At 40.8% G+C, this 25690-nt stretch overlaps 1 protein-coding gene across 5 annotated transcripts in view; it reads right to left on the bottom strand.

Moving 5' to 3' along the window:
• Positions 1 to 578: 578 nt before the first annotated feature.
• Positions 579 to 25690, bottom strand: part of Rhobtb1 (Rho related BTB domain containing 1) — a 129897-nt gene continuing 104785 nt past the window's right edge. For all 5 annotated transcript variants that reach the window (XM_071611235.1, XM_071611237.1, XM_071611236.1 and 2 more), the window contains 7 exons: positions 24358 to 24543; positions 20845 to 21818; positions 18820 to 18938; positions 12348 to 12498; positions 6095 to 6183; positions 3243 to 3348; positions 579 to 2776 (listed from right to left, as the gene is read on the bottom strand). In XM_071611235.1, coding sequence (XP_071467336.1) covers positions 2607 to 2776; positions 3243 to 3348; positions 6095 to 6183; positions 12348 to 12498; positions 18820 to 18938; positions 20845 to 21818; positions 24358 to 24543 — 1795 coding nt within the window. In that variant the 3' untranslated portion in view covers positions 579 to 2606. The remainder of the gene's footprint in view (positions 2777 to 3242; positions 3349 to 6094; positions 6184 to 12347; positions 12499 to 18819; positions 18939 to 20844; positions 21819 to 24357; positions 24544 to 25690) is intronic.

The raw sequence follows: 25690 nt of genomic DNA, 5'->3' as shown, positions 1-25690 counted from the left end.
TTACAGTGGGCAACTCTTTCCCATGGAGTGAGAGAGAACTTGCCACACAGAAAAGTCCCACTGTGAGATCTCATTAGAGACCTTCTTTCCCTCTGAGCTTGGGCAAACATTACACCACCAGAAATTGTTTGCTGATTTTCCTGAAGTCTTTCTCAGACCTGCTTCTGGAGGTAAGACTTCTTTAAGAGCCCATCAGTACAGATGTTTCACTTAATTGCTGGGAAGTGTCCAAATCCAAATTATAATCATTCCACTAGGATAGAGATGCCCCCTGAGGCTGCACAGTATCTAATGCTATAACTGTTTTAGCCAAGTGCCAAGAGCCTGATGCCTCATTTACATCATGGCTTCGGAATCTCTGCTGATAACACTGAAAACAAAGATGACCACCATTCAAACAGCCTTGTTACTGGAGCACACAGAAGCCCCCATGACCTAGAACCTTTAAAGTGTTGATAGCTTTAGAAAAGCTATTAAATTCCACACACGATATGATGGTAATCCTTAAAAACAACAACAACAACAAAAACAAACGAAGGCATTTTATAGCTAAACAATTTTATTGGCTTTTTTTTTTTTTTGTGAAATAAAAAACATGAAACAAACCACCGTGGTTAAAGGCCATAATCAGCATCAACCAAATGAACCAGCCACTTGGTTACAGCAGCTGATAACAACACTAGTGGATATTATTGCTTATACCCCATGTTCATTTATATGTCCATTACATTTTGGCAAGATTACAATCAAATGGGAGCTTTGGTTGTACAAATTTAACTATGACTACTCACTGAAAACGCAATCTCTATCATTTTATAATGGGATACATGCCAATTCTCCCTGAGTCTTGACATTTATCCTCTCATTCCATCTTCCTTCTGCTTCCATTAATGATTTATAACCCCATTTAAAAAAAAAATCAAGGGGGATGCATTTATCACCATCCCTACTCCACTGCCCCCTGTTGTCAGCGAGGGTGTTGCACTTTTGGGCAAGCTCTAGCATCTAATGTGTTTCCACTGTCAAGAATAAACACCCACCTGTAATACAGACAGGTTCCCAAATGCATACTTGTCCACACTGGGGTTTGGACTCAGCTGTCTATTTCATTTTATGAAAAGCTAGAAAAAAATAAAATCAACAGCCCTTAACATCAATAAGTTGACCTCCTAACAGGATGAGCCCCAGGTCCTGCCCACACAATTTTATAATGTCTCGCCCAGCAGGCACGGAGATGTGGTTTTACAGTGCTGTGTGTGTGTGTGTGTGTGTGTGTGTGTAACATTTTAATTCACAGAGAAGCAATGACTAGATGCCTCTTGAAAGCTCCCCCCTGCTCTACCACTTTCTATTTTAACACTGAAAACTCAGAAGGACCAAGGGTCAGAACTAACTCACAATAGCACCATTTCCTAGACTCTTGGGATTAGATTCCTTTCTGGTTGGAGAAGGCAGGGACCTAGCCTCCAGCTCCATGCTTTCACAGGCCCTGCTGAATTTCAGCAGGAGTGGGTGGTTTGCCTTAGCCTACTTCTGCAGCAACATGAATTTTTCCCTGGGAAGAGTTAAAAATATATGCCTTACAAAATGAAGTTGGTTGGCCACAGGTGAGAGACCTGAGGAAGACGGTTTTCCGGTGGTGAGATGTGACAAACCTGTAGATGGTGGGACGAGTCTGGGGAAATTTTCCCCTACCCATCTCAATTCAAGTCAGAGGAGAGTCTGATGCAGAAGCACGGCAAGATCAAGGAATACTGGGAGACATAACCTAATATAGCAATCCAAACACCAATGCTCTAATGGTAGCTTATGTGTTTAGGTCCACCAGTGAGTCTGCCCTGGATAATGCTGGGATTTAATGAGCCCTTCTAATGATTATAAAGATTATCCTCTTGAATCTAGACATTTTAAACAACAGAATATTTGCTATCACTATATTTTACATGGCACATATAACCATATAATTACTAGCACTTACACAGCAAATATTGTAAATACACATTCTTGGAGTCGAGTTGGTAATTATACCGATGTTATTCAGAAGAACAAAAATTAAGCACTTTCAACTTGCACTTTGGGGGACTTCAGTCCAACCCTTTACTTCACAGCAAAAGGATAACCCTTTAATTATGTAATAATGCTTGGCAGTCATATGGGCCAAGAGACTCACAGGGCGACATCATGGTCAAATTTGTGGCCTGTAAAATAAAGTAATACATAGTATTCTCGTTTCAACAAAATACAAGAGACCATATAAAAATATTTTCCAATTTGGAATCTGAAACATGAAAGCTGGATTTTTTTTCTTTGTATAAAAAAGAAACAAAGTAACGGACTAAAGTTTATTAAGCCTCCAAAAAAAAAAAAAAAATAGATATATACGTATCAGTTTAAGGAATGCAGTGAGAGAGTCAGCTTCCCTTTTTGTCCAGGCTCATTGATGGTGAGCTTGTGCTTTGATCCTAACAAAGATAAATGCACAAAAGTGGAGGAAGGTCAGTGCCTGAAACCTGAACTACATCGCATCTCTAATAAGACGACTAACTTTACAGTAGTGCTTTTAAAAGTGGTGTATCAGATTACTGATTGTTTTTTTCTGTTCCTCTTCAGGCAACTGCCGGAGATGAATTCCAGAAGCACCACTTTCGTCTTGAGTGATGTTTATTTAGTGCAATGTCTTCCTTCTCTCGTTCCCTTTTCACACGCTGGTAGTGGTCTTCCTCCTTCAGGTACCACACAGGGGGCCAGCGGTGCCGCTCAAAGTACTCCTGATTGTCTGGTGAAGGAAAGACGCTGATGGTTACTCCTGCTGTCCACTAATTGTGCCTGGTGCTTCAGATATCCTCTCCATAGCCTGATGTGGCAGAGACTATGAGTAGCACCATCTGCAGATGGTGACACTAGAGTTTAGAGAGGTAGACTCTCTTGCTGACAAGTCCTGCAGCTGAGCACAGAGAACCTGAACCATTTGATTTTAGAGTCTAAGCTAGCTCCCAGGACCAGCCTCCCTAGACAAGGGGGAACCAACAACCTCGGTGCAGCATGGGACCCTGAACTCCAGTCCACCTGAGTCCCCCATACAAGTCATTCTCCAAAGAGAATCCCCAGACTACCGTTCCTGTGACTGCCAGGCAAGGACTTCTCCATGAGATGAGTGAGCTCCCTCCCACTGCATGGAAGGTGCTAGCTACTTCAGTCAGGTGGGGAGAACTGGATGAAGGGGGGACCTCTCATGGTCTTACCTGCAGATTTTGATTTGATTTCTTTGCGGAACTTGGAACAAACACTGTTGTAGTTGGTGCAGATGTGGTGCAAACACCAGGCGGCCAACTGGTTGGCATTGTGAAACTGCAGAAAAGTGACCAAAATGGGGATCAGATTCTTATTTTCTAAAGTGAGGCTACAGAGAAATTGGAAGCCATCATAAGAAATGCAGGGCCCACAGAACTGATTCAGGAAAGCTCCTGTTTTGACCTCCGTGTTTTGACTTTGGCCATGGCTCTGATGCCCGCCAAGGGTAGTGTTTGGCACACCCTCCCTCACCCCCACCGTGACAGAGACGCCCAAAATAATCACTGTATCACATCGTTTTAAAAACAGGCCTCGCCCTTTTGCTCTCCTCCCGCCACCTGGCCTCTAATGATGAATGGCCCTGCCCTCTGGAAGGCACCAGCCAGCAGCAGAGAGCAGCGATGTCACCTCTGTTTAAGGAAGTCTCCGCAACGGAATACTCCGTGTCACATGTCAGAGCTCAGCTTGCTGGGGCCAAAGATCAGAAAGATGAGACTGTGGAATGCGTGACTGTCCTATACCTGTCCTCTGGTTACATAAGAGGAGCAAGCAGTCTGGGCAGGGTGGGAGGGGGACAACCACTCCATCTTTTTATTCTGAGCAGATGCTTAGGGAGGTAGCAGCTGAGTTAGGAATGACTGCAAAAGATCTGATGCTCAAAAAACTAACAGCCATGGGGCTGGGGATGTAGCTCAGTGGTAGAGCACTTGCCTCACACCTGTAAGGCACTGGGTTCGATCCTCAGCACCACATAAACATAAATAAATAAAGGTACTGTGTCCATCTACAACTAAAAAAAATTAAAAAAAAAAAAAAAAACAGCAGCCAACTCTCCCTCTTATCCTATTACATGCAGCATGGCACCCCTTGCCCTGCCCCTCATGCAGATGTTTTATTGGCCATAGAGACCTGAACCCCTGTGGCTTCTATCTCCACTGAGAAGGTCAATTGAAAAGCCCAAGTTCTCAGAAACCCTCTCAAGAAACTGAAAATCACAACTCCAAACATTGGAGAGAGTATGACGTTGGTACCTCCAGCTTCTCTTCGATGTTCAATTTCTCTCTGAAAATGATTGGTAGTGGTGAGCCAGGTTGGCAAGTGCCAGCTCCAGAGAGCCAGCTGATGGTCTAAATTTCTTCCCTGCTCTGAGTCCAGTGACTTCATATTACTACATCCAGTTGCACCACAGAAGTTGGAAAAGGCAACAGATCAGGGACTCACTTGCCCCCAAGGGTAAATGTTAAGCTCTTTCCAGCTCTTTACTAGGTTAAGATTGAACAAACCAGCTAAGGAGACACCATCCTAAACTCTTTCTGCCAAGGGCTTAGCATAAGCAGATTTCCTTGCAGGATGTGTGTATGTGTGTGTGGGAAGGGTGGTAGGGGGAGGGGACGGGCTGGGGACACTGAGCAAACAGACATAAGTGCAAATTATGACCTCAAGTGAACTGGTCCTATATGAAATTCTGAGTCATTTCATTTTTCCCTAGGAGGGACACTTACTGAATAGAGCACAAGTCTTAAACTGTCACCCAAATGGGGAATGTTTCAAAAGACCCCAAATTTCAAACCATGGTAGGGGGCTTACTGTTTCTACCACAACAGATGTCTATCTTCAGTTTGGATTGTTGTTTATGTTGGATTTAATAATCTGGATTCATGGCTGTTTCTCTCACTTGCCTATGATTGCTCCAAAGGCAGGGAACCTACTGTTTGTAATGTATACACCCTCAGCCCAGGGTGGTGCCTGGTACTTGGAGAGAAAATCACAAATATTTGTTGAATGCTAAGTCAGAGTGAGTAGGCTGTCCTAAGTCCTGTTCCACCTTCTAACATTTTGAACCTGAGCGATCTCCTGTGGCCACAGCTGAATGGCCTGAGCAACACCTGCCACATTGCACCTTCCTCTCCTTGAAACCACCTCCTCTCCCTCAATCAATTAAATTACTCAATTTAAATACTGTTTTAAATTGCCTGACTTCAGACTTATTAAGCCACTGCCCGAAGACAGACAGTAAGAGAGTGAGAATGAGCACACAGAAAGCCAAACTCAAGCAGAAAGATGGTAGAACTTATTCATTCCTTCAGTGGAAAATTCATTGTCAATCAGTCCAAGCCAGGGACTAGCATTCTGCCCATGTGCCTTTCCTCATGAGAGAGCTCCCATTCTCCAGGGCTCTTTCCACATTCTCTTCCACTTAATTCTCAAAATGATCTGTAAGGGGGTGAGGTTGTGAATTACCATCCACATTTCGTAGAGTAGAGGATACTGAGGCAGATTAGCTTCGTGCCTTAGAGAAGTTTTTGTTGATAAAGCTGAAGCTGGCTCTTGGTCTTCTCTGGAGGAAGAATGCAAGTATGTATTGGGATTATGGATATTGATGTTAATAAGTACTGATTTTAGAAAACCCCAGGAGAGCTTCAGGGAGCTGTTCATTAATGTGTGTGTGTGGGGGGCATTATAGGGCTTCATGGGATTTTAGAAACTGTTCAAGAATTCAAAGAAGGGAGACAAAACCTCCCCCAATCTTGCTCCAGAGGTTCTCCCACATGTGAAGACAGTGCCTTAGGGGACAATGGGACTAGTGTGGGGGTGGGGTCCTTGTTGTTTTATCAAAGGAAGCCCAGCAGGCTGAATGGTGCCTTGAAATGTAAAACTCTCAGATCTTCTCCTTGTACACAGGGGGCCTCTGTGACTCAGTGGTGACATCTTTATTTAGACAGATGCAAGAGTGGAATGTTTTATCAGCATTAAATGAACGGATTGAACATACTTAAGAGGTGAAAAGCAAACTGTAACAAACCTGGGCCAATTCCAAATAGGAGAGCACTTCCCCATCAATGCCCACGCCACTCATGGCGGCCTTGGTCAGCTCCTGAACAGCATGCTGCTCTGGGGAAGAGAGAGAGGGCCAAAGAACGTTAAAACTGTTTTCTGCAAGCCAGACACCTTGACTGAAGGGGCTGGGCTGGGACCAGTTAAGAAGAGAGGAAATATGGGACACGGCTCTGGGCAGCCATCCAAACTGACCAGGATTCTTTTAATATGCAGCACTCTGGCATCCAACCATTGCGCCAACATCCCTGTCGTGTTTGTGCTTCTGAATTAGCCAGAATCCTCTAGACCTGCTCTGTCTTATCCAGGATGGTAACCACTGGCCATATCAGACTATTTAAACTTAAATTAATTACAATTAAATAAAATGAAAAGTTCAGTTCCTCACTCACACTGGGCACATTAAACACTCAATGGCTACACATGCCCTCAGCATTGGACAGTGTAGGGTTAGAACATTTCCATCACTGTGAGATAGTTCTCCTGGACAGAATGGTTCTAAAATCTTTCTAGAATCCTCTATGCCCATTCCTAGCATCAACGTTCCTGTTTGACAGTTTCTGCGCTGACACGGCTCTCATTCTCAATAAGCTCTGACAGTGAAGAAACTGAAGGACAGGAAAAATAAGTCTATGTGGGGAATTAAAAATGTGGATGTATGTGTCTCTATCAATAGCTGTAGATGGATAATGTATTGTTCAGCCTCTTGGATTATAAAGATGAGAGAAGAAACAAAAAACCCAAGTTGGGAGGGTCATTTCTGCTTGGGAGCTTAAGTCCAAATCTTGTAAGCCGAATTTAAATTGGTGTCTGGGTTCGGCTGTTTCTTGCCTCTGTTTGGGCTGTCTGTGGCCTCTGGGGTTGATGTGTGTGACCAGGCTTGGCCCAGTATTTCTAGCTCTTTGATGTTGATGTCTTCTCAGGCATTGTACTTGGTCTTCTAGCCCAATATATAGACAGATCTCATTTTATTGCACTTCACAGAACTTATGTTTTTTTACAAATTGAAGGTTTGGAGCAACCCTGTGTTGAGTGAGTCTACTGGAGACATTTTCCCAACAGCCTGTGCTCACTCTGTGTCTCTGTGTCACATTTTGATAATTCTCAAAATATTTCAAACCTTTTTATCATTATTATATATGTGTGCACATATGTATGTGTGTATATATAAATCTCATAATATACATTATATGTGTATGTACATGTATATATGTGTGTATATATAATATTATTATTTTTTGGTATGGGGATTGAACCCAGGGACTTAATCACTAAGCTACATCCCCAGCCCTTTTAAAAGAATGTTTTATTTAGATACAGGGTCTTGCTAAGTTGCTTAGCGTCTTGCTAAGTTACTGAAGGTGGCTTTGAATTTGTGATCTTCCTGCTTCAGCCTTCTGAGCTGATGGGATTGCAGACATGTGCCACAGCACCTGGCTATTACTGTATAAGTTGATGATGATCTTGGATAAATTATCTTTAATGTTACTATTGTAATTGTTTTGGGGTGTCATAAATTGTGCCCATAGAAGATGATGAACTTAATAGACAAATGTGTGTGTTCTGACTGTTCCACTGACCGATTATTCCTGTTTCCTCTCTCTCCTTGGGTCTCCCTATTCCTTGAGACACAACAGTATTGGAATTATACCAATTAATAGGCTTATAATGACTTCTAAGTGTTCAAGTGAAAGGAAGAGTCACACTCTTTATTTATTTATTGTTGTTGGTACTGGGGATTGAACCTAGGGGTACTTCATACAGTAATTTTTGAATTTTGAGACAGGGTCTATATTGCTGAGTCTGGTTCTCCAATTTGTGGTCCTCCTGCCTCTGCCCCCTGAGTCACTAGGATTACACTCCTGAGTCACTAGGATTACACTCCCAACTCCTCTCACTTTAAATCAAAAGCTAGGAATGGTTAAGTTTAGAGAGGAAGGCATGTCAAAACCCAAGAAAGGCTGAAAGCTAGCCTTCTTATACCAAACAGTCAAGTTGCAATTGCAAAAGAACAGTTCTTGAAGGACACTGCAAGTGCTACTCCAGGGAATGATAAGTAAGATAGCCTTATTGCTGGATCTGGAGGAGTCTCAGTGGTCTGGAGAGAAGAGCAAACCAGCCACAACATTCCCTAAGCCAAAGTAAGGCCCTAACTCTCTTCAATTCTATGAAGGCTGAGAGAGGTCAGGAAGTTGCAGAGAAACGTGAAGCTAGTGGAGGTTGGTTTATAGGCTTAAAGGAAAGAAGATGGCTTGATAATGTAATAGGGCAAGGTGAAGCAGCAAGTGGAGCATCCAGAAGATGTGGCTAAGACAATCGATGACTCTGAATAACAGGTTTGCAATGCAGACAGAGCAGCCTTTCATTGGAAGAAGATGCCATCTAGGGCTTCCATAGAGAGAAGAAGCCATGCCGGGATACAAAGCTTCCAAGGACGGGGTGACTCTCTTATTAGAGGATAAAGCAGCTGGAGATTTTAAGATGAAGCCACTGCTCATTTGTCACTCTGAAAATCATAAGGCCCTTAGGAGTTACACTAAATATGCTCTGCCTCTGCTCCAGAAATGGGACATCATCTGGATGATAGCACATCTGTTTACAATAGAATTTATTGTTTTTAGCCCACCATTGAGACCTGCAGTTAAGAAAAAACAAGATTTCTTTCAAAATATTAGTGATCACTGGCAATACACCTCGTCACCAAAGAGCTCTAATACAGATGCTATTTTAGTCAGCTCTTTTACTGCTGTGACCAAAAGACCTGACAAGAACAAATAGAGGAGGAGAACTTTATTTTGGCACTCGTGGTTTAAAAGGTCTCAGTCCATGGACAGCTAACTTCATTCCTCAGGGCTTGATGTGAGGCCTAACATCATGGCAAAGGGTGTGGCAGAGGAAAGCAGCTGGGGACATTGTGTCAGCAGGCAGAGATAGCTTTGCTCAACAAAGACAAAATATAAACCCCAAAGGCACACCCCCCCAGGGACCCACCTCCTCTAGCCACCCTCTATCTGCCTAAAGTTACCACTCAATCTACTTTTCAGGACATTAATTTGCTGATTAGATGAAGGCTCTCATAACCCAATCATTTCATCTCTAAATCTTCTTGTATTGTCTCATGCATGAGCTTTTGGGTACCTTACATCGAAACCATAACAGATGTACAATGAGATTAATGCCATCTTCATGCCCAACACAACATTAAATTGGAAAACATTCTGGAAAGGATTTACCATTCTAGATGCCACTAAGAACATTCATGTTTCATGGTAAGAGGTCAAAAGAGCAACATTAACAGGAGTTTGCAAGAAGTTGATTCCAACCCTATGGATGACCTTGAGGAGTTCAAGACTTCAATGTACAAAGACACTGCAGATGGGGTAGAAATAACAAGAGGGCTAGAATGGGAACTTCTAAGAGAATTGCAGCCTGAAGATGTCACTGAATTATCACAATCTCATGACAGAACTTTAATGAATAAGGAGTTTCTTCTTAAAGACGAGCAAAGTGGTTTCTTGATAGAAACCTGCACTTGGTGAAAACGCTGTGTGCATTGCTCAGATGAGAACAGATCCAGAATGTCACAACGACTTAGTGAGGAAGAGGCAGCAAGGGGAGGACTGACTCCACATTCAAAAGAGATTCTACTGTGGGCGAATGCTATCAAATAGCGTCATAGGCTACAGCCTACTCTTCTGTGAAAGGGTCAGTCGATGCGGCAAACTTCATGGCCATCTGGTTTTAAAAAGCCACCACAGCCACTTCAACCTTTAGCATCACCACCACCACCTTGATCAACCAGTAGCCCTCAAAACGGAGGCAAGACTCTTCACCAGAAAAGAGATTACATCTGGCTGAAGGCTCAAAAGATTGTTAGCATTTTTTCATTAGGTATGCTTTTTGTTTTTTAAGACATAACGTTCTTTCATACTTCATAGACTATAGTAGATTGTAAACATAACTAATATTCTCTGGGAAACCAAAGCTTCACGTAGCTCACTTTATTGTGATATTTACTCTACTGTGGTGGTCTGGAACTGAACCTGCAACATGTCTGAGATACACCTGTATCGTACAACCCATGCTTACTTTGTGCTCTGGCTTCATGTACCAGTGCGCCTCTATCTGGTCAGTTTGGCATCTGGAACTGAATGATTTCTTTGGCAAAACCCTCTTCAGCTGCACTGATAAACAAAACTATTTGGCACAGAATTTCCCAGAGAAGTCATCTGGGTTCTTTCATTTTAGATAGCTGCAGCATTCTTTTCTTTTGTTGGGGGGAGGTGGAGGCTATTGGGGATTGAACTCAGGGGCACTCAACCACTGAGCCACATCCCCAGTCCTATTTTGTATTTTATTTAGAAACAGGGTTTCACTGAGTTGCTTAGCACCTCGCTTTTGCTGAGGCTGGCTTCAAACTTGTGATCCTCCTCCCTCAGCCTCCTAAGCCGCTGGGATTACAGGCATGCACCACTGCACTCGGCGAGCATTTCTTGATATTTATTTAACACTGGCTTGCAAAGCATTTCACCCTGGAAACTGAATTTTAAATACTCTGCAAAGATATTCTAGACACTCTAGACAATACCTGCCAAATACTATCAATGATTAAAGTAATCATCCTGGGGAAGCAATATATTAAATAATCATAATAGTAATAACAACATTTAACAACAATACTAAATGTACATAGAAGTCTGGAGTTCACACACAAAGTTTTCTCTGGATAATTTAAAAAAAATAGCTTTCATGGAGAAATCAATCCCATGTTATCATTGCCAGTCCTAATATTTTAGCAAAAATGGCAATATTCCAAGACTCATCACAAACCTTGTTTGATGAATTTGACTCCAAATTACTTTTGGCCATTAAAAAAAACTCAAATTCATCCTCAAAGGACAAATATTTGGAAAACCTGTGGAGAGTTACATGAAACTCATATTTCTGAAAAAAGAAGCTGCCCCCTGCAGCCTGCTGAAGTTAGTGTTTAAAAAGTAGTACACTCAGTTGGATCTATGGCTTTAGGTATATTAGTAAAAAACTTGTTTTAAACAAATCTAACAGCAATGCTTCAGCTCTCTATTTAATTGGGGGGAAGAAGTAGGGAAAAGAGAGGACTTTGATCTTCAGATGGTTTGTGTGTAGCAGAAACCTGGAGAACAGAAAAACTCATCTTTCCCATTTGAAGTCCTTGCCAGAAAGTGAAGTGTAGAGAGGGTGGGTTGGTTTATTCATTTGCTCTTTTTTATTCACTCAATTATTCAAGAAATGTTTATTGAGAGCCTAATAGGCTCAGGCACTTTTCCATGTACAGGGGAAAGGCCAGTGAATAAGACAGGCACTGTCTGTCTCTGCTTTCATTCTTCGTAAGAATCAGCTAACCACAGTAATAAAAATCCAGTTTGCTAATTGACACCTCTGGGGAGCAAAGCAGAGGATTTAAATTTTAAAAAGTTGACAAAGATATCTAAATGCATATATCCTATACAGACCTGCTTCAGTTTATCAACTGAACGAAACTAGGAATTGTAGATAAGGTTCTTGAAGCTAAGCCAAACCTCCCCTTTTTCTTTTTTCCCAAAATGAACTTGACAATGTCAGAACATTTTCTGAAATAGCTATAAGAAAACCACTTACATAATGCTTACTAGGAGCCAGACACTGTTCTAAAGACTTAATATATTTTAACTCACTTAATCTTCACACTAACTCTTTAAGGTAGATAATATTATTCCTGCTTTAAAAGAGAGAAAGCTGAGATACAGAACTAAGGTTCTATAAAGGACAAAGTCATTGGCCAGTAAATGGTGGAACCCAAATCAGAAACTAGGCAATTTGGCTCTGTAGTCTATACTTAGCCACTGCACCTACTGCCTCTTCCTTAAACACTGTGTCTGTGCACACATTATGATAGGATGTTGGTGACAGAATCTTTTTATTTCAAGTTCTGTGCCCACAAGTGACTCGGCATGCATAGAGCATGTGCCTCCAGGGCAGGGTCCTGAATTACCATTATATCTGTGTCACCTAACAGGGACTAGCACAAAACAGATGCTTAAAAAATATTTTTTGAACTGCTGATACATTTGATCAATTCATATCGCGGATATAAAACAGTCCTATTTGGGGGGATAAAAAATACCTTTTTATTCCCTGGAGCTCTTATTTTACATGTGATCTTGAAGAACACGACAGACCCTGTGCAAAGTCATCAGCCTTACCTGCAAGTGCAACCAAGTGTGGCAGGCAGAATCTGTTTGCCAAGGCAATTAGTTCCAGCGGATCCAGGTCCAAGTTAGGTGACAATTGCTTGGTATAGAGATAATCCAATACAGCTTGCATTGACATCTTGTTTATGTTTGGGAGATGTACCTGAAATGTTACAGGAAACACTCAATTCTGCAGGAGAAATCAGGGAGTAGGCTCATTTTCAGGCTATGTGCTTATAAATATCCCAACTGTGGGATTCGATACTGCCAAGTCTCAGATACCTGCTTTGAGGCTGTGCGTAGAAATCATTCAGTATTTATGGCTTTGAACATAACGGTTTGATTTGTGGTTGACAAAAGAGTGGAGCTACTTGACAAAGTCTGACTTGGAATTTTTAAATGGCTATTCAGATGTATAAATCAGACAAATGGGCTGAAAACGTGTGGTGACATTATGGGCCCTCCTTGGCAGGTACTGATAATACTCCACTGTGGAAGAAAGAAATCTAGAAACACGACAGGTGTTGGGTGGGAGGGGGGCGCAAGCCATACTGTTGCTGACACAGGAGAGCGCCTGCTCTCTAAGATGTTGAGAGAGATGACAACCATCCTGGTTGCCACAGTGACTGGCTTGATTCTGATGTTCTATCCATATGTGTTAGCGCCATATATATGCTTTATTATTTTTTCCTACAACCACTTGGATTCAGAACTACTGGAACATTATTAGGTCTCAGTTGATTTGGAAAATCCAAAGGAATCCCTGCTGGGACATCTATGGGGAGTGGCTGATGGGGTCTGATGTACAGTCCTCTTGTCAAGATATCTCGAGGACCTGGAATTGTCCATATAAATGCATGCTGGAGTTTGCTGTCTGGAGGTTCAGTTTGAGACAGGTGGGCAAGGATGGAGAGGGATATACCCTCTTAAGCAGCTACTCTTTATTCCAGGTCCCCAACCAACTCCATGAGACAGACCCTGGCATGGTACATAGTAGTGCCACTAGCTTTTCCTACTGGAATGTTGATGATTACAAAAATTAACCTTTCTAGAAGGCCTCCTATACACCAGTCATTTTGCTAAGCTTTCTACATAAACCATCCAATTTGCTTTTTATCTCCACTCTAGGAGGAAGAGACATTATTTTTTACCAGTTTACAGAAAAGGAAACTGAGGTTCAGGGAGGTTAAAGCTTAGGTCCAAGGTCACAGAGCTATTAAGTAGGGACTGGGATTTAAACTTAGGAGTATCATTCTTCTAAAGACTGTTTTTCTAATTACTGTGCAGTACTTGAAGCCATTAACAGCAAGGAAGTAAAGGTTTGGGTTATAGAGCAATAATGTGCTGCATTTCACTAATAGTTTTTAAGAATTACATTTCTAATTTAAAAGGATAACAGTTATAAATTTCCTAATTCTGGTACTTAAACCTGTAGACAGTATATAAAGATATAAAGATCTATATCTAAATATGATTACATCCATATAAAACATGATTGTATCTATATAGTACACATAACTGCACCTCCCCCATATATATTTATTTCCCTCTCCACACACACATCTTCCGCATTCTACAAGGAGCTCATGGCCTATGGTTCCAGAATTAAGTCATAAAAACTTCCCATATTATTCTCCTTTGCAGTCACCAACCACCTCAGAGGGAGCATATATTTTCAGCAGGTAGAGTCATTCTTTATTATATTATATGGAAGGACCAGAAAAATTCTTGGAAATATTAAGAAATCTACACTCCCCTTTGAGACACAGCCAGTGAAAACCATATTTATGATTCCATAAATAAGCTTCATGGGTCATTATAATCAAGTTTCTTTCTTTGTGGTTTTTTTTTTTTTTTGTTGTTGTTGTTACCGGGGATTGAACCCAGGGGTGCTTAACCACTGAGCCACATCCTCAGCTCATTGTTTTATATTTTATTTATATTTAGAGATAGGGTCTCACTAAGTTGCTTAGGACCTTGCTAAGTTGCTGAGGCTGGATTTGAACTCGTGATCGTCCTGAGTCAGTCTCCCTAGCAACTGGGATTACAGGTGTGCACTATTGTGCCCAGCTCATTTCAAGTTTCTAGAACATCATATATAATAGAATTTGATTAATAAAAACTCTTATTGACATTATTATCTTAAAGCCATACACATACTGGGCCGTGTGAAATATTCAGATGTAGGAATGTTAGTTATCCCTCTCCTCTACCAGTTGCACCTGAATATAAATATCAATTGCCATTTGAGTGAGTCTAATACTGGCTGTACTTGTGTGTATGCTTACATACACATGTATTGATATGCACATGCATTTGTCTTATACAGATAATGAAGTTCCTTATGGGTGCTCGCACAAACTTGTTTCTGTGTATATGTAAACAGCAAAATTTCATTACTCTAGAATGATGTTTGGATTAGTGGTTTTCTAGATATTTGAAGATTAAGTTGTGAAGCTTTTAAGATTTGAATTTTTTGTAATCAAAGTATCCATATTTTACAAAGTGCTAAGTGCCATATTACTAATTGTTAATACAAGCTGCAGAGCTTCTGCTCGCTCATGTACAGGGACGTCTGTTGCCTCTGAAAAGAATGCCTGAAGGGACAGGGTAAGAGTCTGGGGCAGGCCCAGGAATATGCTACTAAAATACTGTGCAATCTTTGATAAATCACTTACCCTCTCTGACTTTCAGTTTCCTCATCTCATATGGGAGGAATCTGGGATAGATTTTTTAAAAAAGTTTCTTCTTTATTGACACTCAGTTTTGAAAATATTTAAATTGTCTTAACACTGTTTGCTAAGACTGTGTTCTCTAAATCATGCCTTAAAGAAAAAAAATGCCCATTGGAAATACAAATATGAAAATGGACATCTTAAATTAAAAGACGTTATTTTGGGCCACAGGAGATGACAGATTCCAGTGAGCAGCACTGCCCCACTCCTGCCTGTGTCCTCTGAGTGCTCTGATGTTTATAATCACCCATGACCTGCTGTTTCCTTTTTGTTTAATATGACGTTAACAAGTTTTGAAGTGATGATTCTTTTTGGCAAATAATGTTAGGGACCCTTAGAAATAACCATCAAATGAAAATAAAAACACTTTCAGAACGTGCATTTTTTTTCCCTCTACTGGTTGATTTTTTAAAAACAAAGCCTGTTCTGTGACGTCCATATTTATAATTAATTGTGTAACAACCTTTGATAGCACTTTAAAAATAATATACATAAAGCTACAGAAGAAATTGAATACAAAGTTTTACATCCTACCGGCTGAATGTTGCTTAAAGAAAAAAAAATGAGTAATGAGGGGGCTGGGATTGTGGCTCAATGGTAGAGTGCTCGCCTTGCATGGAGGAGACCCTGGGTTCGATCCTCAGCACCACAGAAAAATAAATAAATAAATAAAGGTTTTGTGTCCATCTACAACTAAAAATTTTTAAAAAGTGAGTAATGAAAGAGAACATGCCATCCTAAACAATGTTGCATATTCTAGTTCAGTTGGTTTAAAATTTTAATTGTGAAGATTAGCTCAGACCATTAGGCTTATAATTAGAGATAGTCTCATACAGAATGAGAAAGCATTCTAGATCTAGAGCACTGCTTACTACAAGCCGGGCATGCATTTTTAATGAACCACTTGCTGAGTACCTCAGGGGAGAGAATTATGCTTACTGCTACATTAAAAGTAATGAGAAAAGATCTATGTAAGATATAGTGTTCTTGAATATTAAAGGACAAAAATGTTAAAGCAACAACAGGCATAATTCCTTCTGGATATGCATGTGCATTCTATTAATTCTCCCCCCTCTCACCAAATAGGCTGAACTTCATGGGGGAAGTCAGATTATCCCAAGACAATCAACAGTTAAATTATGGCCTAGGAAAACCAAATCCCAAGTGTGAAAACCAAGCCCCAGTGTGAAGACAGGAGAAATCAATTGTGGGGTATTTACAAGCCTTTGACCAAGTGCCTCTTCCCTTCACCTAGGACCACCATCATCTTGCTTTCTTAGTTTAGAAAGGGAACTGGGGACATTTTCACTTATGTCTCTCAGGCACAAAGACCTTCGCCCCCTCATGGAAAGAATTTAACAAGAATACTCTGGGATAACAGTCTCTGACATTTGTTGAGCATTTACACGTTCTAGGTGTCACATTTGAGACATTACACATGCATTCTCTTACTTTATTTACACTCTGAAGAAGGTTCTCTTTTCATCCCCATTTTATAGATGGAGGAAACAGGTTTAGAGAAGATTGGTCACTTGCCCAAGGTCAAACTGGGACTAGAGTTCATAACTACTAAATGATAGTGTATGCTGGAAATAAAAGAAAGGGGGCAGGAAAGGGTGGAAATGGGTTTCTAGTGTACTGGCTAATGGAATTTTGGCGGACTTTTGGTGACTTGGTTCCATGGTCTTTATTTTTTGAGCTGGTTTCAATCTACACATACAGATTGACCTCAGCTGCTGTTCTCAGAGTTAAGTGACCTGATCTTTCCGGAGGGTGTGCTAAGCAGGTGGCCACCTCTAGTGCAGCTATTAACTACCCTGTAATATGTGTGCGTTCACGCTTGCTGCCAAGGTTTTTGTTTTGGTCACCTCTCCTGCACATTCTAATCTGGAGAAGATTATAGTCCATTCTGTGAAGGGATAAAGGGGATTAGCATTCGTGAGGTCAGCTCAGACAGCGTCCCTTTGTGCCTGGGTTCCTGACCTTGATCAACTTTTCTCTGCTCAGTTAACAGCAGGCTCTCTGCTGCACAATCAGCACACATTTGAGTGAGCTAGGAAAATAAGGGGAGCAGGCCTCTGAGCTCTTTATTTCTGGAGATTACTGAAGTCAGTAAAATGCCAATTGGATGAGGTTTCACTAATTGGTGCCCCCCCCTGAATTTTTCTTTGAAGTAAAGAATACCATCATCATCACAATAAGACTGGTGGTAGCTGCCCTTTGCTTATGCCGCTTAGGAAGTGCTTTGCAAGGGTTGATTCTCACACCTCACAACCACAGTATGGTGTTATTATTGAAAGACTGGAGCTCAGAAAGGTAAGTCACTTTTCCGAGGCCACCCAGCTTTTAAGTGAAAGAGTTATGATTTGAGCCCCATAGTCCCTTAATGATGCAGGCTTCATCACACAGCAGTAAGCTTTTTGTTGGTGCTGGGGATTGAACCCATGGCCTTGTGCATGCAAGACAAGCACTCTACCAACTGAGCCATATCCCCACCCCCTCACTGCAGCAATCTTGGTAAAAGGCTCACAAGTTTGATCCCTCAGGAGAGACTTGGATTAATTACAAGTGAACACCTTCTGATTTATAAAGGCTGGTAGGTACTCAGAGGAAGGTAGTGAGACAATTCTGATGTCTTTTTCTCTTTTTCCCAAACAGCAGATGGTGGTTTAGGAGCAGCTGCAGTTTGTTCTGGAAGCAGGAGTGTGGCCTAGTGACCTTCTCAGGCCCAGCCATCCCAGGCTTGTGATTCTAGGATTCTGTTCCCTACTTGGGGATGCAAATGCAGGCTCCTGGGTCATAATGGGAGTGCTCAGATTTCTCCTGTGAGCACCCTTTTTGAAAAGTTAGCTATTGTTTTCTGTGTTTCTTCTGAAAGTTTGGAGATGTGCTGAGATAAGCAAAAGAAGTCTCTTAGGACAATAAACTTGATGGGGTGTCCCCATGTTTTTTTTTTTTTTAAAGATTCTAAAAAATAATTGCAAAACTCAACAAAAATGCTTGTTCATTCTGGACTAAAGTTGAATGGAATTCCCCCCCCCCCCCAACACACACACAAAGGAATCTATAAAAGAATAAAGACAGCATTTCTGAAATATTGCTTGCTTTGTTCTAAGAATGTCCTTCTTTTGGTGCTATATGATCCAGCTGCTTCCACTAGACCTATGCACTCTGAGAAGTGGATTCATTCAGAGGAATGACTGTTTGCTACAATGCTGTTTCCCTACAGTTGACAAACCCTCCTACCCCTTCTGCAAGGGCAGAGAAGGAAGGAAAGAGCTGTGGAGTGCTGTAGGTTACGGCCACTTCATTCCTTACCTGCAGGCAAGGAGCCTGAGGCCCAGGTTGAGGTTTCTTAAGGTCCCTCGGCTGGTTAAGGGCAGAACAGGACCTGGGACTTACTTAACTGAAGAACTCCTCACTTTCCTGAACTTCTAGACATCAGGTTCTGCCCCTCTTAATACTTGGTTTTGATAGTACTTTGGTGACATTTGTTAAAAAGGAACAGTTGACCATGTCTTCACTGTCAAGGACAGGTGTGAGGATGAAAGGCTGAATTGCACGTGCAGGTGCTTGAACATGAGATGAATCACCCACAGGACCTCCTGACTGTATAATTAGAAAAGGGTGGCTTCACCCTATTTCATGGAAGCAGTTAAAGACTGAAGTCATCTGGCTACAACATTTTAGATAAGCACACGTGCACACACACTCACAAGACACCACTTGTCCTGGAGGAAGGCACATACCTCACTGTTGGCGCTTTCCACAAACGAACCCCCAAACATGGCAGCCATCCACTCACAGCTACAGATAAGCAATGGCTTGTGGGCACTGATGGCTCCATCATCCAAGGTAAAGGTCACATCTGCCAAAGGATGGAGGGAACACAATGATGAGCTGGCTCTGCCCAAAGCTCAGAGTCTTCTGTTCCAACCATGTCCATCAACCGGTATCCCTCTCGCTGGCTCTTCTGTGGGTACTCACTGATTTCACGTCAACCTCCACTTTTGGCACACCCAATTTTCACAATAAGGAACAAGCATTTAAAATAACATACAAGGTCACGACACAGATTTTCTGAACCATATAGTAACAAAAAAGGAAAGGGATATTTTCCCTCCTCCTCCTCATGAAAAACTTCAAACATACACAACAAGGCAAAGAATAATATAAGTTGAGTATTCCTTGAACTAGAATGTTTGGGAGGATATGTGTTTCAGATTTTGGATTTGTTCAGGTTTTGGGATATCTGAATATATATAGTGAATATCCTGATGATGGAACCCAAGTTTGAATACAAAATTCATATGTTTCATATATGCCTTATGTGCATAATCTGAAAATAATTTTTTACAATATTTTTAGTAGCCCTGCATTTTGACTGTGACCTGTCATGTGGGGGACAGATATGGAACTGTCCACTTTGTCGGCAATCAAGCAGTTGAAATCTTGAAGCATTTCAGATTTTGGATTTTCAGGTTAGGGTTGTTCAACCTGTACAACAATCACTCATTTACCTATTGTTAACATCTTGCCACGTTTATTTTTTTCTTAACAGATAATGATACTTCATTCCTAACCACTTTATCATGAATATTCTAAAAATAAGAACATTCTCCTAAAAAAATCTCATTATTCCACCTAAGAAAATTAAAAATAATTTCTTGATGTCATCCACTGTCTAGTTCATATTCAAATTTCTTTAATTATCCCTAAGTTGTTTTTCATAATTTTTTAAAAATGGGAGCCTCCTAGTGAGTCTCCCACCCCTCATTCGGTTTTGTCTCTGCAGTAAGGGGAGGGTGATTCAATCAACTTTAGTTTAACTTACTGTAGGTCTGTGGCACGTTCTTTCATTAACTTTTAAGGCTGTTTATACACCACAATGACCAGTGTTTGGAGTAAATATTATTCATAAGCTTTAAAGTTAATTAAAAGACTCAGTGACCACTTGCTAAATGGGTAGGACCATGGCAGGGGCTAGGAAGGATAGACAAAAATAGAGGTATCCATATAAATAGAATTCCGGAAGTCAACTTTTTCCAATGAAATGCATACCCACCCACACCCACACCCACCCAGAGGTCAATTTTAGAACAATCAGCATAAATATCAAAGACAAAGCAAGGTCAGGAAAACTACAGAATAGCATAAGGGCAGAGAAGGAGGGAGATGGAACAGATGAGACACCCCTCATAGGAAGGCAAGGGCCACCAAACTCAGGTGCAGGAAGGAATTCAGTGGGCTTAGGACCAAAGATCACTACTGAAAGTCAAGGATCCCCAGCACTACATAAAAATAAATAAATAAAATGAAGGTATTGTGTCCATGTACAACTTAAAAAAAAAAAAAAAAGACTTGATCAAGGAACAGATGCTGATAGGGTACTGCAAGCATCAAGCTGGCTAGAGACAGGCTCAGGGACATCTGATTGACCCCGAAGAGCAGCGTGGTGCCATAGCAGTTTAGGAAACAGATTTCTTTAACCAACAAAGGGTTCCAGTACCCCTCCTACCATTTATTGCCTGTGTCATCATGTGTGAATTACCTAACCTCTCTGTTCCTTGGTTTTCCCAACTGCAAAATAGGGAATAACCAATAAGACTGATGAGAATTAAATAAGTTAATACCTTCAGCTTAGAAACGTACATGGAAAAAAAATAAGCACTTGTAAATGTTAATTACGGTTAACCTTTCCTTCTCTTAGTTTGGCTAATGTTTGATAAAACACCACCAAAGGTATACATGGCTCCACCAGGGGACCTGCTCACCTGAGAATGTCCCCTTGCTGAGGCACTCTTTTATCCGGTTGGCTTTCCTGACATGAAAGGCTTTCGTAATCTCCTGGTTCATAAAGGCTTCCTTGTTCATGATGTTTTCCACCATCATCCTCAAATCAAACATCTCGAGGACCTCTGCGATCTGAGCCAGCCCCACCAAATCCTTTTCCTTCTCATCCAGTTGACCTGTATAAAGAAACTGGAGCAGGGTCCGGAAAGGGCCTGGCTGGACTGATGAGTCCATCCTGACCACAGTCACGGGGCCCACCCGCTTTGAAATGGGATTGACCTGCATTTCTTTGTGCATGCCAATGAACCCTTTGCTCCAGCCTGACAAAGGCTGCATCTCAGTAACGGAGCCCTCAGCTTCCAGCCCCGGAGTCTCCAACAGGTTCTTGCTTGGAGACATCCCCTGATCGGCCTGAGGCCTCCTCGGGGCACCTTCTTCCCCTTCCTCATCTGCATCAAGACTCAGCGTCCGGCCCTGAAGAGGCCTGCTCTGCATCTCTTTCTCACAAACTCCTTCACCCCAACTTGGGGATTCTTCACATTCCATTAAAAAAAGATCGTAAAATTTGGAAGAAGAGGTAGCAAGGTAAATTCGATGTGCAAAGATGTGCTCCTCGTCCTGAAGGATGAACAGGACGTCAGCACACAGTGGATTATCCAGTAAACAGGCAGCTTCATTAGTCCCCATGGAAGGACACTCTGGGATTTTGATGACTGGTGGAGGGGCTTTGGGAGGTAGGAAGGGTGCCTGAAGTAAAGGTTTCTGGACTTTTTTTAAGTGGGACTTCCAGAACTGCAGGTGCCGGCGGGAAATCAGCGCTGCGCGAATGGCATTGTCAAATACATCCTTGATTCCAAACCGGTCAAATACACTGGTTTCATAGTATGGTATACCAAGTTCCTTTGCAACCTCTCGACCTTTTTCTGGGGGCAAAATATCCCCTCTCTTTATGGGCCTGAAATAGAATATTTTTAAAAATTATAATCAGCCTTATTTTAGAGAAAAATAGTCACCAGTGTCTACCTAAGCACCTAATTTAATTATACATCTAAAAATCTATTCAAGCTTTAATAAGGATCTCAAAAAATCAACTACTAAACACAAGCCTTTCAAACGTAAAAGATTTATGACTACAGATAAAAATGGTTTCAGTAGTAAGAGCAGTAACTATTGTCTTTTTACTAGCTATTTGTTCTTGGGCAAATTATTTAACCTCATTAAGCCATAAAACAGGTATAATGATAATGATTATCCATATCTTTAAAAAACTAATGAAAAGTTTTAATGAGATAATATGTTAAATATAGTACTTGGTCCACAGTAAAACCTCCAAATGTTACCATCATTATCGCTACCATCATCATCTTTATCACTTTCTTCTTCATCATCATCATCGTATGCTTAAAATTAGCTTTATAACTTTAAAATGCATCCATTTAAATTTTTTATTTGAGCCTTACAATAACTCTATCAGGTATTATTTTTGTTCTATATTCTGAGAAAAACTGAGGCAGGAAGTTTAAAAGGTTTACATAAGGTCATATTTGCAAATTGTTGACAGGTCTCTACTAAGCCATGAGAGTCTAGACTCTCCTACTCCAGGTAAATGGTCCACATCAACAGCTATTAAGTCTACTGGATTCATATATCCTCTTTCCTATGTTTCTCCTTCTCTTTTCATCCACTCCCTTCATCAGGCCCTTACTATTTTTTGCTTGGACTGGTCCATTAGCCTCTTAATTGGTCTTCAAAATTTTCAATTTTAGCTCACAGTCCTCCTTGCTGCAAGAGCAGTCCTTAAATAACAAAGTGGGGCTCAGCAGCACTTCTGTGTTCATTTCCTATAATTCCACAAAGCTCATGGAATAAAGTCCACACCCCTTAGTCTGGCACACAAGGCCCATTTCCAATCTAATCGAACCCAGAAGGCCAATATACAAAAAGTATAGCCACGCAGTTATGGCATAATCATGTGAAGGAACCAACAGATTCCAGAACACAGATAAGAGGTGAGTTGGTGTTACAACTATCTAAAAACACCTTCTTGATTTGGGGACATGTTTTTAGGAACCAATCTTCTAAATAAATATTTGGTCTTTAACACCAAAGGTAATATATATGACAGGTCCTGGTCTCAGGAGAGAAAACTGATAATAGGTGGAATTTGGATTTGGAAACCTGGGTGGATAAAGATGGAAAATCATAGGGTGTTGTCAAAGGCAGAAGGGAAGTGCAGAAAAGATTGAATTTCAAGGCTTGTTCCTGCTGGCATTGTGTGGTCTTTGTTCCTAAGGCTGACTTGAAATTTGCTAATATGAAATTCTCCAGACATAGTTCAAATGCCACCTCCTTCTCGGAATTGCTCTACAGAAGGATTGTCTTCTCTGCCGTTCTCTGTAGCTCTGCGACCCTCTCCTCCAGTCTTCCACATACCCATGTGGCTCTTAATATTCATTTCCTAGTCCATGCATTTATGAACATAGGGACTGTGAAAAGACTGAATATAAAGTGTTTTCAGAAATGTTATCCAAAATGTACCTAGGGCATCAGAAATTATCTAAAGAACATCATCTGCTTTCATTGTAAGAGTACATAGTGTTGCACTCACATAAAATTTTGTGACAAGCCTATTAAGGCAAACATCAAAGCGAGGTATTAATATCAAAATGTTTTGAAAAGCTTTGCTCTCCAGCAAAAAAATAAAAATAAAATAAAATAAAAAACAACCATAAACATGAAAAAGAAGATACCAAGGTACAAAGGGAATTTGAGGGGGAACATGTTTCAAAAAACTTATTTATCCCCAAAGTTAGAATCCACATAATGGTAACATTATGGAGGTTTTACTGTGGACCAAGTACTATACTTAACATATTATCTCAAATACTCATTCAAGTGGATTTATAGAAAATTGTGACACTTTGAAAACACAAGTAAGGACTTCTAGAGACATTTAAAAAATAGTGTTTGCTTTTTTTTCCCCCTGCAATTAACTATAGGTTGAAATGATTTTTAAGAATTGGACACTGTTCTTTTGGGATATGTTCTCTCAGGTTGGACTAAGGGGTATTAGGGAAGTTAAGAGCACTTGGAAGGGCATATCTCTATGAACCCGATATTCCCTGGGGCCAAAAATTATGGCTGATCATTTTGAGCCTTAATTAATTTTATGTCATTATTGACATTATTATGGGCAACTAACATTTTGGATAAAACTTCATACATTTGAAAGTACTCCTACATGAACAATTTCATATTCAGAGAAGTCAATTCAAGCACTGGTCAACCATTTTACTAAAACATGGCTCCAACATAAGAGATGATGCTCTGAGCATGAGAAGGATGTCAGGCACAGCCCTTCATGCTGGACAGGCTGACTTACAGTGTATGACTGATCGAATGGGATCCCAGAACCAGAATAGAATGCTAGGCTCAGAGACACCTGCTACCTCCAACTCTTATTTTGTGCCCTGAAACCCCGAGCATTGGCTTACCTGGCTAATGGGCGTCTGGCTCGATTAACAGCCTCCAGATCGGCATAGCGGAGATCAAGCTGGCAGCCAACAAGGACAACAGGTGTGCGAGGGCAAAAATGCTTGATTTCTTGATACCACATGGTTTTCACATGATTTAGGGAATTGGGATTAGCAATTGAAAAACAGAGGACCACAACATCAGACCTAAAAAGGAAATCACAGAAGAAGCTCGTATTGCCTTTTAACTTTTTTTCTTTTACCACTCATCTAATGCCATGTCATGTCACAGTTAAAAAAAAAGGCCAGATATTAAAAGATATTAAAACATATCTCTAAGTCATGCAAACAGCCTGATAAGCCCCCACATTCCAGCACCAACACAGCCTGGTAGTCCATTTTCATCTCGCACTGCAGAATGCTTATGCACCGAGAAGTTCCCAATGACGTTTATTTTCCGGTAGAGACGGTTACCCCAACTTAACTCAGTCCTGGAGCCATAACATGCTGAACTATTTCTGTTCACAAGAAATAGTTTCAAGATAAAAGAAAACAATAAAAACTACCTTTTACCAGTTTGAAACATAAAGGTGACGATGACTTGACCCAATGAGATAAAGCAAACAGTTTAAACACTGCCGAAAATGTCACAAGTATTTGCTGCTCAGGGTCAGCAAATACACAGAAGGCTTTCTGCCCTTCTTCTCACTTAGGCACACATGTAGAGAGCACAACCACTTATCTGTTTCCAAAAAAGAAAAATCCTGAACTTGCAGGAATCTTGACTTTTTAAAAAAACTAGGTATAAGGCACAGTATTTAACATACAGCTCAACAAGAATTAGACAGAGGGCTAATAAGGTGAGAAAATATTGGAATTAGATTTTTCAAATGTTATACATGATACATAGCAGGTATACAGAGAAAAGGAAAACTGGTTTATAGTGAACTCTGACATGGACCTTCTATTTTCACATAATAACTTACCATTCTAGAAGGCAAAGAACCATTTTATAAAACAGCTGTTCAAATATTGTTTGATGGATATCTGCTAAATAGGAATTATAAACCATCATTCCAGGTTAAAATATGCTCAATAATGACTTTCAAAACAGTGAGGCAGAAGAATATAAAAAAACAGAAACAGCTGCGTGCATGGATTCAAGACTATCTTGCAGCTAAGTTCAGAAATAAACTCTTCTAATTTTATTAGATGTTAATTTATTGCCTTTATTGTTTATGTAATGAGAAGAATCAAGTCAATGAATCAAAACACCTTCTTTTTAAATCATTAATGAGCTTTCCCCCCTACATATCAATGAGGACAAACAAATATATGCAGGCGACCATAAAAT

The sequence above is a fragment of the Marmota flaviventris genome, chromosome 4, assembly GCF_047511675.1.
Source record: "Marmota flaviventris isolate mMarFla1 chromosome 4, mMarFla1.hap1, whole genome shotgun sequence".
NCBI classification, from domain to species: domain Eukaryota; kingdom Metazoa; phylum Chordata; class Mammalia; order Rodentia; family Sciuridae; genus Marmota; species Marmota flaviventris.
Note: the sequence above shows the minus strand (reverse complement) of the source record. Positions and strands in the feature narration are given on the sequence as shown.